The 14,173-nt window shown below is 38.8% G+C and overlaps 2 protein-coding genes across 2 annotated transcripts in view; both read left to right on the forward strand.

Moving 5' to 3' along the window:
• The window catches only part of TRMT61B (tRNA methyltransferase 61B), a 253,837-nt gene that overhangs the window by 44,585 nt on the left and 195,079 nt on the right, over positions 1-14,173 (forward strand). The window lies entirely within an intron of this gene.
• MSH2 (mutS homolog 2) overlaps positions 1-14,173 on the forward strand; it is a 42,585-nt gene that overhangs the window by 9,050 nt on the left and 19,362 nt on the right. Inside the window, exon 7 of the mRNA XM_079333499.1 lies at positions 13,549-13,748. Within this exon, the coding sequence (XP_079189625.1) occupies positions 13,549-13,748 (200 nt within the window). The remainder of the gene's footprint in view (positions 1-13,548; positions 13,749-14,173) is intronic.

Below are 14,173 nucleotides of genomic sequence, written 5' to 3' on the forward strand. Positions count from 1 at the left end.
CTTCATGCTTTTCAAAGGGTGTAGGACTGTTCCTTTTTTAATCCCATGGAACAAATATGATAAGAGAAACTGTTAGTGGGGCTGGTGAGATGTACTGACAGATTCAAATATCTTTTGAAGGATGTGCAGTCACCAAGTTGTTTTCTGAAGATTTTACAGTATATGGTGGCTGTTTTAAGGCTTGCAAACCACAGTTTAGAACGTAAGGTGACTTTAGAAGGAAATTCCTGGATTGTTGTTCCTTGATGTCCCCTTTTTCTTCAAGGGGAGCTGCTGATTGTTTCTGAGCTTCAAGTGTGCCATGCTGAAGGACCCCATTTAACACTAATCAGTGCAAAACCCCTCAAGCCAAGCAGAACTGCCCAAGCTGGGCTGATGTTCAGTGGCTGTTTTGAAGGAAGCCTCTTGTTCTGCTTATGCAGGAGGTATTTGACTTATCTGTTGTCCCAGTAGCATAAAATTGGTGCCTTTTACCTTTCGTTTTTTTTCTTCACGTTGGGTCACTGTAACCCTCTGCTAAGACCTGCAGGTGGTGCAAGTCATCTTTTGGAGATAAAGGAATCCACTTCTTTCAGTAGTTCATAATCTGCAGCATGTTAATAACCAGTATGGATAAATGGAATACAGAGCTGCATCAGCAGTCCATATTAACTATTGATGCAGTACCAGCACAAATTAAAGCACATGATGCACATGCTTCAGATAAAATTCTGTTTATTGACAGGAGCAGCTCCTCATGAGAAAACAGAGGCTCCTGATAGCTGCCTATCTTGTAAGACTTGGGGTTCTACCAGTATCTGGCTGGTTTTCCTTGATTAAAAAAGTAATTATCAGTCATAAATATACACAGTACAGCCCTGTTTCTCCTGTGTGGTATGTTCAGAAAGCAAGCATGTTAGATTCTTGCTCCTTGTCTCATAGTCAGCATATTTGAAGCATATTTGGCAGAGCTGCCAGCGTGTGCAAATACAAATATTAATTGCATAACCAAATTGACTGCAGTACACCAGTTAGCTTCAGTATGTCATGTTTATTCTTCAGGTGTTGGAAAGTCTGAGAAATGTGGCAGAGTATAAAATAGTGGTTATTCTGTTGTGTCCTGATTAGAGAGTTCATACTGAATATATTTAAATTTTTTGGGATAAACTATCTGACATTTATACACACCATAAATAAAAGATTCCAGCTCACCTTTTTAGTCCTTTATGTATACTGTGGTGATCCTCTTATGTGCCTGTGTCCCATGGTGGAAGAGATGCAGGGGTCTCAGAGGAGTTAAAGTCTGTACTCAAACATCACTTGCTCTGATCCAAGCCTATTTTGGGCTTTCCTCCTGTGTTTCTAAATATCATGGTGCATGGAGACCACATTGCAGAAACAAATCCTGGGTCTGGCAGAGTCAGGAAGTAATAGATTTGGGAAGCTCAAGGTGTATAAATGGCTTGAAGGGTAAAACTTCCAAGTCTGTAGAACATTTTCATGCATAATGATAATTGAAGTAGGAAACCCAACCCTAACTTGTTGCCTTGAGACAAGAGGAAGAAACATAACCAAAGGCCCTGGCTCTCTTGGGGCACCTTGGTTGAGGCATGAGGATGGTCAAACTCTGGAGTGAGTGCTTGGAAAGGTGGAGGGTTCTCTGTTCTTGCTCAGTGTTTGAAGTTTTGAATAAGGGCTGTAACCAGGGGCCTGCAGTTCCAATGTGAATTGTTCTGCAGTAAGTTTTCACTCTTCTGTGTTGTTTTCTAACCTGCAGCTGTCCCTGCAAAGCATTGCAGATAGGTTTTGTTGCTTTTGTCATTCTGGTTAGCAGCTCTGCAGGCTTTCTGTGCTTTTCTGGGTACAGGTCAGGACCTCTCCACAGCCACAGACTGATTCCAGGCAGCTGGATTGGGAATGTGTGGTGGCCTGTGCCCTCATTAAGGGAGGGGAAGATGTGACCAGCTTGGACATTTGTCTAAGTGACCTCTTTAAAATGCATTTTAGGCACTGGGAGTGCTCCTAATGCCTCTAGGGAAGCTTCTGGAATACAGATTGAACAGATTTGAAGACAGAAACTGATTTCTTATTGTCATGGAGATAATGATGCAATAAATATTTCCCATGAAAGAAGCTGTCATTCCAGTGACATGAAAATGGTGTGGGCTTCCAGTAAGCCTCTAGAAACGTTAGAAAAACATCAAAGGTACCATCACTAAGTTCCCTAGAGAAATGTTTGGAGCTTGAAGCCTCTTTGCCTATGTTTACTGCTTTCCAAACTGCTAATTTACCTCTATTTTCATTTGGATTACCTTGTAAAACTGAAGTTGACATTGAGTGCTGTCTAGAGATGTTTAACAGGAGCTCCACTAGTCAAGCACATGTCACACAGGCCACTTCTCTAGGAAGGGATTGCCATCAAAATCCCAGGCACTCGCAGCCTATTCAAAGGTTTAGACTGTTGTGTTGCAAGAGATTTATTTTTAGTTTTCTTGTTTGAGGAGCTGGAAAAAAGACTCCTTTCATGACATGTTCAGCTGTGGGAAAGACAATGTTGGTTTGTATTCTGTGTGTTATCCAGATTGTTTGTCTTCTGGGTCAGGGATCAGCAACCAGTGTTGCAAATCTCTAAATTATAGGTGGCATTGAGTGGTGCAGCACTGGAGCAGGTAGTCATAGTATCTCCTAGTTGATACTTCCAGCTCACCCACTTCTTCCTGACAAGTCCTCACTTGGTGCAAAATAAATAGAAGGATTAAGCTTTCAGTCATTTCTTTTGTGTCTGAATTTTGAGGCTCAACAGAAATGAAAATTAAACTAAGATTTGATTGAAATGTCAGATTGGTTTTCAGACATGTAAGACATGATGAAGCTGCTCTTTATTTAGGGGAAATGTGAATCTGTAGCTGCCATACTGTTCTTTGGCTCTCATCTTGCCAAAATGAGGTGGAGGCACTTACTACCATAGTTAAATTTTGCTTAGAATCTATTTTTAAGTATTCAGGACTCGGGTTTGTAACAGTGTCCTTGGTAGTCACTGTTTTGAATGCAGGATACAGGAATATGGTGTATTCTCTGTGAAAGAACAGTCACCACGTTATTGTTTCTGCTTTGTTTAATTAATGTCCAAAAACATTAGAAAGGTGGCATGTTAGGGCACTGCAATGGAAGCTCTTGGCAAGAAAATTTTGTCTTGCCTTGTAATTTAATTTCATTTACCATGTATGAGGATTGTAGGAGTCTTTTATGTTTTGTTGACATACTGTTTTGAGTTTCTTCCATACAGAATGGATGCAAATGAAGAAATATTAGTTTTTCAATGGCTAAGAAATAGAACTTGTTCAGTGTGCTCTTAGTTTGCACAAGATTAAAGAAATGCACAGGTTAGCAATTTTAAGAGGGTATTAATGTTGATGGAATAGTGTAATAAATGTAACCTCTTAATTTTAATGATGTATGGAAACTTGTAGGGAATAAAGCACAAAAAAATAATAATGAAAAGACCTTTCCTTAGCTGACTCTAGTCTTTGAAGACCATGCAGTAATAGTTTTGTCGCTGGATCCCAAAATGCCATATTTAATTAAAAAAAGCAAGACAGGCAGAAAACCTCCATGGTTTAAGGCATTAATTTGGGAAACAGCCTCTGCTGCTTTCCATCTTGGGTTTCTCTGGAAGGTTTTGGGTGGAGCAGTTTCACTGAGTGTGGTTAATGAAGGGCCTATGACTGAGTAGTATTTGGTGAATTCTTGATCCATCCTCTTCATTGTTCTTTGTTACCATATAAGAAATGGAGGTTTATTAGGAATTCTTAAAAGATGGGCAGTTGTTTTGTCTCAAAGCCTTAAATACTGTGTTGTTCTTGAATTTATTGAACTTAGGATTGTTTTGTCTTCATGTCCTTGGCCCTTGCTCACACTATCTGTTCTGTATGTAGGGTTTCTTTGGTCTTCAGGATTTAGTTTAGTGAAAGTTTTTCCTTTGTTTTTGGCTCTTGTGCACCATGCAACAGCCTGTGGCCTGAGCTGTTTCATGGATGGCTCTCACTGTCTGCAGCCACTTTAAATCAGAAGGGTCATTCATGCTTCCCTGACAGTGCACCACCACCTGTTCCCTTGAAATTGGCACTAGTGTTCCTGAGCTGACTCATTCATCTGTTGATTGTTGATGGGGTGTTTATCATGCTTAAACAATCAAGAGTGTCGTGTTGGATAGCAGATAATCTGGAAAAACTCAGCAGTTGCCAAAAGGGGCACTGCATATCTCCTAGTTCCTTTTTTTTTTTTTAATTTGGGGGTGGGGGGGTGTCCTACAGCCAAAAATCAGGTTGATTTGGCTTGTTCATGTGATGAACATTAGCTCATGAAAAAGTGAGGAAAGTTGTCATCAAAAATTAATCATTTTGCTCCTCTGCAGCTGGTCCATGAGCTGCTATTATGAACATCCTAAGTGCAGGTCAGCAAATACCAGAAGCCAAGATTTGCTCAGGTTTAATTATCTGACTTGAATTTGCTTTCTGTTGGTACTTTGACTGTTTTAGAGATTATGCCAATGTATTTATGTTGTGAGTTAAATTGCCAAACTTGCTACAGGAGGATAGAATGGATATCTGCCTATCCTTGGATTGGAATAGTGAATCTCTGAAATGGAAATGTGCACTACCATTGCTCAATAAACCTGGTACTTTCCTGACAAATTCACTGTGATTATGCTATTTGAGTATTTTTAGCACCTACAGAAAACAGATGATGAAAATTTTATGAAAAAGACTATATGCATAGAAATAAACATTGGGAAGACAAAAAATATGTCTCTGACAAAGATTTTGGGAGATACTTCTTGTTTTATGAGTTATCCTCATATCACTTTTGTCTGTTCAGTTCCTTGAGGTTAAGAGACTTCTTAATCCAGCAAGATTGTGATGGGGTTTGAGGTGGGAAGGGATTTGTTGTGTTGAATATTCAGAATTCAACCTTACAGGTTGAAAAGTTGGGAACACTGTTTATAGTTCTGTGAAGTAGTGATACTATAAGGTGAGAATTTCCCCTTTTTTATGCCACTTTCTCTTCCGTGGAGCTGTTTAATTCATTAAGGGTAATAATTTTGTTATTCCTTAGCTGTGACAGAGGAGGAGAGGGGAATGAAACCTACATAGTGCTGTTACATAAAACTAGTTTGAGTGGCAGTTCTTGGTAATAATTGAAAAGTACTTTGTTCTTACTTGGCTCTGGCTAGAGGAGGCCAAGCACAGCTCTGCTGATGTGGTGCTGCTTTATTTGCATGTTCTTCAGCATGATGCCAGGCACTCCCTTCCCTCAGGGTCTAAAAATATTGCTGTTGCAGCAGTCTGCTTCAGGAGCAAAGTCTTAATTCTTGTCAGCAAAGTACCACTTGGTGCAATTAAGACCAAATATTTTATTTTTCTGCTGAAGATTGATCTGTTGAGGTCAGAAAGTTCATAAACACTTGTGCAAAAATAATGAATTATTGGTAACATCAGACTTATATCAGTATCTTGGGAGGAAAAAACCCTAATGTTATTTTAACTGCTTTTCCTGATAATCCTGTTTTGGTTTTTGTTCTGGTCTTATTAGCTTGCCTCATAGTCAATACTTATGGCTTTCAAATCTTTGCTTGATTTTTATTAAAAATGCTTACTTTCTGCCAGGTACCCCTGATAGAATCCCAGGGCTTTAATTTGCTTTCTAGCCTTTGACATAGTACTCAAATAGTATATTCAGAAATTAATGGAGGGTGGTAGAGTCTGTTGCTTCCCTGATTCATATTAATTTTGTGTTACATAAGTATAACTGATATAGAGGAGCGTGAACTCTGTTTATTTGGAAGACTGCATTTATTTGAATTACAAGATTTATCTGTTAATGTCCTGAAGTTAGAAATATCCATTTTTGTTATGATGGTAGGATGGTTTAGGGACTAATTAGGAAAACTAGAAAAGGCATGAGACTGATGTTTAAATGTGGCTTTCTCTTACATTGCTTAATATTACAGGTTTAACAGCAGGAAGCCTGATCTGTCCAGCTGCTCAGTAGCACACTGTACCCAGAGCTCTGCAAAGTGTGTGCAGTTTGATAGGGTCTAAAGCTGCTCTTCAAATGTGGGACTCTGTATTACAAGGGATTATGCTTCAGCAGGGTTGTGAAAAATAGGATGTTCAAAGTCTCTTCAAGTTCCATTTAAGATCAAAAGACAATAGCAGTGGGTTCTGAAGTTATGCACAGCTACAATGGACTGAAAGCCAGTTGTTAGTGCTAAATACATTCTGAGAGTTTCAGATATGTGCCTGCAGGTCCCTTGGTTTAGCTCATTTAAATCTTGAGGGAGAGGGTATGGCAGGCAGAAGAGCAGTGGGTGGCAGCCCTGCTTCACTCTTCTTGTGGTGGCTGTGCTGCTTTCTGCCAGCTTGGAAGTGGGGCTGGGGCTTGAGGATATAATTTCCTGGCCAGTGTAGACCCACATCAGGACACAGCTGGCAGGGCCACCCCAGGGTGAGGTAGGGAATGCTGTAATCTTCCTGGGGTGACAGCATTGTCTTTGTAAGAGCACAGACATTACAGGTGAACTGTGAATTGCATCCCTCTGGGGCTCTTTGTTCTGGTTACTGTTTCTGTTCATCTCTTGTATTTTACAGTATCTTCTCATTTGTTAAAAGCCTGTAATTTCACACGCCTGACATAAAACAAGCAATGAACTTCAAATTCTGAATTGAGGAAGAATATTCACTGTTGTACTTCACTGTTGTCTTCAAAGTTTTCATTTGTGAGCAACTATCTTTTAGTTTAGCTTTTTGGGAGTGCTTAGATCATGTCAGTTTTCAGACTGGGAAGCTGTGAAGTCATTCGATAATCCAGAAACATTTGTAGCACATTGACTGAGGAAACAACAACTTTGTGCTCACCTGGCAGGAGGAAACAATGACAAGGTTGCAGTGTTTGGGCAAGGGCAGATAGGAAAGAGATCTTGAGACATTTTGAGTGGAGGGGGATCCCTTTGAAGGTGCAGGCAGCTAGAGGAGAGCTTGCTCAGGTGAACAGCTTGTGATACTCAGACACAAGATTTTTAGACCCTGAATGATATTGTATGGCCAAATTGGTACAATTTCATTAAAACAAGTGTAAGATTTTGACCCCTTGCTTGGGATATTCTGTCTCCTATGTAAGAAGTGCTGGAGAGGTGTGTGTGCAGCTCATCCAGAAAGCGGCAATCTGAGTTCTTGGTGAATCAAAAACTAGAATTCAAATCTAGTGTCTTCAAAGTAGTGGAAGAACTGGTGCCTGTGGTGAGCCCTTTCCAAGGCTACTCCTGTGGCTTGGGTAAATGTTGCCATCAGCTGGAGACTCACTGCCAGAAACCAGAGCAACTTCTGGCTGTGCAAAGGCTCCACTATGAGCTGAGTGGGGATTGAGATCAGTCATCTTAAGCCTGTGATGTATGGCTAAAATAAAATCACTTCTGATGGCATTAGTCTCTCTGAGGTTGCTGATTCTTTATTCCTCAGGGTTTGTGTTAGATTTCTTTCTAATTGTTTGTAAAGACTGCTCTACTTTCATTTAAAAAAGTCTTTTGTGTGTAGCTATGCACTTCCTGAAGCATGCGTGGGTTGCCTAGCTATTTTACATTGTTATTTCTTTGGGCTTGTCTGAGAAATTGTGGATGTTATCTATATAAATGCATGCAACAGCTCTGGTTGTCTGAGGCAAAATGACCTGGGATGGTCAGTGTGGTTCTTATGCTGCTGTGTGCTGAATTATTAAAGTAATTCTCAGTATTAGGGTTCAGATTTTTGTGTTTAGGCTCCCATGTGCCAATCTTAGGTGACTGCCTTAATACTTCAGAGGCTGTAAAGCACTGAAGTTCTTTGGTATAAAAAGAGCTTTGTAAATTTAAGTCTCTACTGCATACCTGAGGTAGCAAACTAGATTATGGCTGATTTTTGGGAGACAGATGTTTGTCTGGGAATCGACTTGGTCACTGGGAGAAGTTCATCAAGGGGGTTTAGGACAGTGCCTTGTATATTTCTGGTTGGAAAAAAAAAAAAAAAAAAAGAAGACAGTATTTATCAGCTACAGCAACTTGCTGTAGTCTGGGCTTCCTCCAGGGTGTTAAAATACTGTGTGCCTTGTGTGAAAAAGACAGTCCAATTAGGACAGGTAAGGTGGTGGGTATCATTTTATGTGTCTAGGTTAAGTATGTCCAGGGAGGATTTGCTTTGGCTACACTGGATTAAGAAGAGATCTGAGTTTGCAAGAAACCTGAGGGAAACAAAATAATGGTATGTGAAGTGTTTTTTCACTTTCCTTTGTATAAAGAGAGCATGGAAACATGTTAAACTGATAAACTGTGCATATTCTGAAACTTGTGGTGAGATGAAAGTCTCAGTATATTTAAAGCAGTCCTTAATATGCTGCTTTTGTACGTGGTATTTCTTGATTAAAATTCTGCATAATCAAGTAGAACAGTTGGACAGGAAAGTTGATATCAATCTGAAGTCAGAGAAATCCTTTAAGCAGGCAGAGAATACAAATGTATGTTCTGCAGAAGATTCAGCTGTTAGATAGTCATGGGAGTTGCAAACTTTAAAGTCTTCTTAAAAGCAAGTCAGCTTCTCCTGTAAGAGAGTGTATTCATAATTTGAGTGTTGACACTTTTTCCATGGGTTAAGTGGAATTTTTAGTTGGTACAGGTTTTTCTGAAAACACCTATAAGTAATTGAGATTTAAATTACTACCCTAAAGTAACACCTAAATATGTATTACTCATTATTAAGTATGTATTAGTGATTACATATGGATCCCAGTTTAATGAAATTATAAAAATAAACCTCAGAGTCCTTTTTCTGAGCACAGGTGCTTGAGGAAAGTGTTTCCTTTCCTATATGCACAGAGAAGTGCAGAGCTATCCAGGGTTTTGTAGGATGTTAGTGGAGGAGAGAGAAAAACTTCAGGTGTTTTATAACTAATCTTATTGCACACTTGTTTTTTAGTGCTTTTTCGTTTTGTGTTTTTTTTTTTTTGTTATGCTGTTGCTGTTTTTTTGTTGTTGTTTTTTTGTTTTTTAGGTTTTTTTGGTTTTTTGTTAATTTTTTTTTGGGTTTTTTAGTGGTACTGGCAAATCCTGCTCAGGCATTATAAATCCTCTATTATTTTCTTTTTTCATAAAATCTGGATACAATTCTGGCATAGTTAATGCTTTTGTATTAACTTAAACTTTGGTATTTAGTTGTAAAAGGGTAGAAATATAATTAAACCCTCTTGACACCCTCTGTGTTGAGGCACCTTGAAATGGTGATAAAAAATGCTGCATAGGTGTAGCAAGGGAAGAAGGAATTTCTTCTGATGTCAAATGTGGTGCAGAAATCAGTGGAATGGAAGCAGTGTGTTGAGGCTTGGGAAAGTGTGAGACATATATTAAATGGAAAGCAGATTTTTGTTGTCTTTTTCTGTGTGTGTGTGGTACATTGGCCTTTTGTGAGTAGCTGGTTGAAGAGATTCCTCTCTTTTCCCAGTAAAACTGGGGAAAAGATGGAATGTTTTGAGTTGGATTGTGGAGTATCCAGCAGAAGTGTGGAGGTGAGTGGGTTTTTTCCTCTCTGTCCCTCAGAGCATGCTAAGCCTAATGATTCTTGTCAGTGCACAGAATTCAAAGCTGGTGAGCAGCCATGGTTATGCACAGCAGGAATAAAAGGTGGTTACTCTTTCCCAATGCAAGAACAGCACTTGTGTTGATTTTCAGTTACATTAGCTGCAGTCTTGTTTGCTGTTTTTGTGGTTTTATTTACAAGTTTAAATAACTGTCTTGAAACAGAGATTTCCTTTATGTTCTAGTGTGGTTTTGCTACTTATAATTGTTTCTGCTATCTTGACTGTGCTGCCTTAGATCTGTGGTGGAAAGTTTTGCCCTCTTTTCCTTTCCTTTTGGCTGTGTGGCAGAAACGAGTTATCCAGTGTTGTCAACTGTTGTTTAATTACACTTTCTTGGATTTTAAAAATTTGTTTCTTTTTGTATTTCCTTTTTTTCCCCCTCAACTGAACATTATATTAAAAACAACCTGTCATTTGATTTCATTATTACTTGTGAGCATTATTCATGGCTTATGGTTGCACACTACCTTTTTATTCAGCAGGCTTGTATGTATTCTTACCAACAGGAAATTGTTATGCAAAATGTGGGGTGAACACAAACCTGTCAGATGTATCTTTGTGGTTGGCAAATGTAGGGGGGGAAGATAGAACAATACCAGGAAGGTCATGAAACTTTAGTCTAATTATCATGGTTTTGGCAGAGAAAAATTGTTCGTGCTGGTCTGAGAACTCTTTGAACTTGTCACTGTGGACCAAAGAGGAGGGGAAAAAAATAAATGAGAACTTTTGAAACTGCTTTGACAGGTCTTATTCAAGCAGCTGTAGAATGAGCTGAGGGAGTCGTGGGATGAAAGTGAAGGGCTGTTTGTGCAAAAGGCACAAGCAGGGACAAAAAATAATCTTGATCCTGAATAATCTAGATCCTGGTAAAGATAAGCTGAAGACTACAGAAGCCGTGCTTGAGATGTTCTTGAATGACTTACAGCAGCTGTGCAAAATTTAGTAAGTTTTCAGAAGTGATTCTGTGCATATATCCATATGCTAGGATTACTGATTTTTTAAGCTGTGCTTGGAAGAGAATCTAAGTTCTCTGACTTTAAACATAAGCCATGAGAGGGCAAGATAGGATCTGATGTTGGTGGTGAACTTGAATTTTGTACATTCTTGTGTGTGTGAAATTGGTCATCAAAACAATGAATAAAAAGGAGTTTTTATACTTGTCATTTGAAAATTGAAATCATGGAGTAGTCAGTAGTTTAAGCATGTTGGATAAACCCAGAAAACTCTTGTTTCCCTCTGCAGACAGGATTAGTATTTTTTTAGGATTAAAATTCACTTTGATAATGGACAAACATTCCAAATGTGTCTTACTTTCTGCCTTTTTTAAATTAAGAAATATTGGGATTTCTTTAAAGTGAAGTCAGGTGGTTTTATTAAGAAGTTAGTACAATTTTCCTCATAATAAAACTTGAAGGTATTTCCAACTAGTTCTTCTTTATGGGTTGATGGTGTGGTGGTATTTTGATAATGGAGAAATAATAAATAAGTTTACAAATCTTGCATAATACCTGGGAAGTGAGAGGACACAACATCAGGATAGTACAACCTCTGTGTGTTTGCCAAGACTAAAACTGCTAAAGAACAAGGAAGGTAACAGTAGGAATACATGGGTATGCTAAATGGAGAAGTTTACAATAAATCCTGTTTTGTTTTTGCCAAAGGAATTGTTTCCATGTTACAGGACTAAAAACTGCTTGGTTCCTGTGGGGAGGTTTGTGTTGGCAAGTTGGTCCCTTCTCTAATCCATTGAGGGGGAAGGGGGACATCTGGTTAGTGGGCTCATATTTAGGCTGTTAAGAAGTTTTATCAGGTTTCTTTAATTTGGTTGAGTTTTAATTGCTTTTTTCCTTTAATATTTAAACAATATCTGGTCTTTAAAAGCTGTGTTTGGTCAGCAATTGCTGCTGGCACTTCTGAGAGAACAGTTTGTGATGTGAGTCCTAAGTGAGATCTGCTTGGTAAATTGAAGGGATTTGTAATAAACATGGCAATGTGTCTGCTGTGACAAGATCATGGAGTTCTTGTTATTTCTCCAAACCATTTGACAGAAGTCTGAAAGTTAGAAATCGTGCTCAGAAACACCAAAAGAGATCAGAATGGAAAACTGTTTGGTTTCTGTGATGTTTCTTATACAAGTCTTGTTCTGTGTTCTTGCAGTAGGTATCTTCAGTACATACCTGTCTACTTCTGACAAGCTCTCAGTGCAAGCTGAAACTAATGTTTCTTTTGGAAATGAAGCACCCTTAGGTGTCAATAATGTCAGTCTCCAAATTAATGTATTAAGGCTGTAGTTGAATGGATAAATGTAGAGGTAGGATCCTTCTCTCATGATTTATTTTTGGTATAATGCAGAAGATTCACTGGAGTATGGGGGTAGAAAACTTTTTGAAACAGAAGGACATTCCTTTGGAATTTTTTTTATGCAGAAATATACCACTACCTGTCCTGGGCTCTCTATCTCTTGTGTTTGGCATTAGCCAAAGCCTTTGTTTCCTGGCTGTCTTAGCTAATTCCCTGCTGCAGTGGACTGTGTTAACCCCTGTGTACTCTTGCCAGTGTCTGGCACTCTGCAGAGCACTGCAGTGTGTAATGTAGAGATCACTGCTGTCAGAATGACAAAAAATTGTCATTTCCAATGCAGTTTGCAAATGGCAGATGTTACTGTAATTGAAACAAATGCATTTTTCTGCCAATAAGCAAACCAGCAGGAATAATATGGTGAAAGCTGTCCTTTCTTTGCTTACATGTCTCCAGATAAAATTAACTTCTCTGCTGAAGCAAAGATATTGATAGATATGATTAACCAGAAATCAGCACAGTTTGTAATATGTGGAGGTCTCTGAAGGAGGCAGAGCTCTTCCTTGGTGTTCTGAAAGTGTGATCAAAGAACAGTGACCTTCCTGGTGTTCCTAAATTAACGATACCCAATTTCTTTTTTTAACTGCAAGTGCAAAATGTGTAGAGATGGCAATATTAACTGATGCAAAAACTGATGCAAATGTATGAAATTGGCTCACACATGGAGAAATACAATTTAATGCTCTGTCACTTCTTATTGAGATTTATGCTTGCACTTAAAGAATATTTATTTCACTATTTTAAAATCCCTATACCTAAAATTAAAGAAAAAAAAAAAAAGCCAAACAGAAAAAAAAACCCCAACAAAATACCAAACCAAAATGTCAGGGAGAAAGAGCAAGGGGAGGCAAGCTGGCAGTCAGTGGTGACAAGGCTGACAGTATACTCCTTGATAAGAGTGCAGTCCCCCAATGCCTGCCATGAGGCAAACAGTGGTTTGAAGGTAGTTGTCCTGGATTTAAAAGGGCAGATTATGGCTGGCTAACCCAATAACCTCCTACAATAAATAGATTAGGTGGTTGGATAAGGGAAGAGCAGGAAATGTTGATTACTGTGACTTGAGCTGTCACTGTCTCTTGTCTCTCCCAAAGTAGGGTTCCCATCCTGAGGTCCAGGATTGCACTGCTGAGGTGTCCATGTTGGCCTTGACCACAGGGAGATAAACTCTGCCAACAGTGGGGTTTTGTTTCTTGCTTAATACCTTTTCTTCCATAGACTTCTGGAAGGCTTTTTTGATAGTGTAGGGAAAGGATTAATCTCAAAGACAATTCCGAGTGAGCTTTACCTATTGGTATTTGTGCTTGGAACAATTGCACTCCAATGCTGTTCATTAGATACCCTGACTCTTCAAAACTATAGAAGCTTGACATAGGTTAAATCTCCTTGCTTTCTCAGCTCATGTGTTCTCCTGTTTTCATCTGGACTTTTTTACTAGTGGAGTTAGCCAGTGGATACAGCCATAGAGAAGGTGCAGATAGAAACTGTCAGATAATTCTGTAAAAGAATCATAGATCATGTCATGCTAATCATGGTTGTGAATTCCTTATGTAGGTTGAATTTGGTTGAATCTTTTGTGATGGATCCAGAGCTACGCCAGTGCCTTCAGGAAGATCTGTTACGTCGCTTTCCAGACCTCAACCGGCTGGCAAAGAAATTTCAGAGACAAGCAGCAAACTTACAAGACTGTTACAGAATGTACCAGGCCATCAATCAACTGCCTAATGTTGTACAAGCACTAGAAAAACATGAAGGTAATGCTACCTTCACCTATTCTCAGTGTTTTGTAGTATGCTGATGATGCAAAGAAATAGAGCCTAGATTTCCAAAGATTACTTTTTTCCTGTGTGCTTTTGTTGCAGGAATAAAGCTTAAACATATTTGAAATTTAAATGAGCTGAAGTTCCAAAATGCCAATCAGATGCTTTAAAATACTCACAGCCAAATCTTTGCAGGAGAATGTGTTCCAATTAGTTTGTAGCTGGGGTGCTTGAACTCTTGGGTGATGGTATGGGAATCTTTCATATGGATTTGTCTCTAGGAATTCCTGAGCAACCATGTGTGTATGGTGATTTTACAAACAAGATACCATTCATACAATAGTGTTATCATCCACTTTGGGTTTAATTAAACACAGTTTAAATATTAGTGGTATAACTTTGTTTTTTTTAATCATAAT

The sequence above is a fragment of the Erithacus rubecula genome (genome assembly GCF_903797595.1).
Source record: "Erithacus rubecula genome assembly, chromosome: 2".
NCBI lineage: Eukaryota > Metazoa > Chordata > Aves > Passeriformes > Muscicapidae > Erithacus > Erithacus rubecula.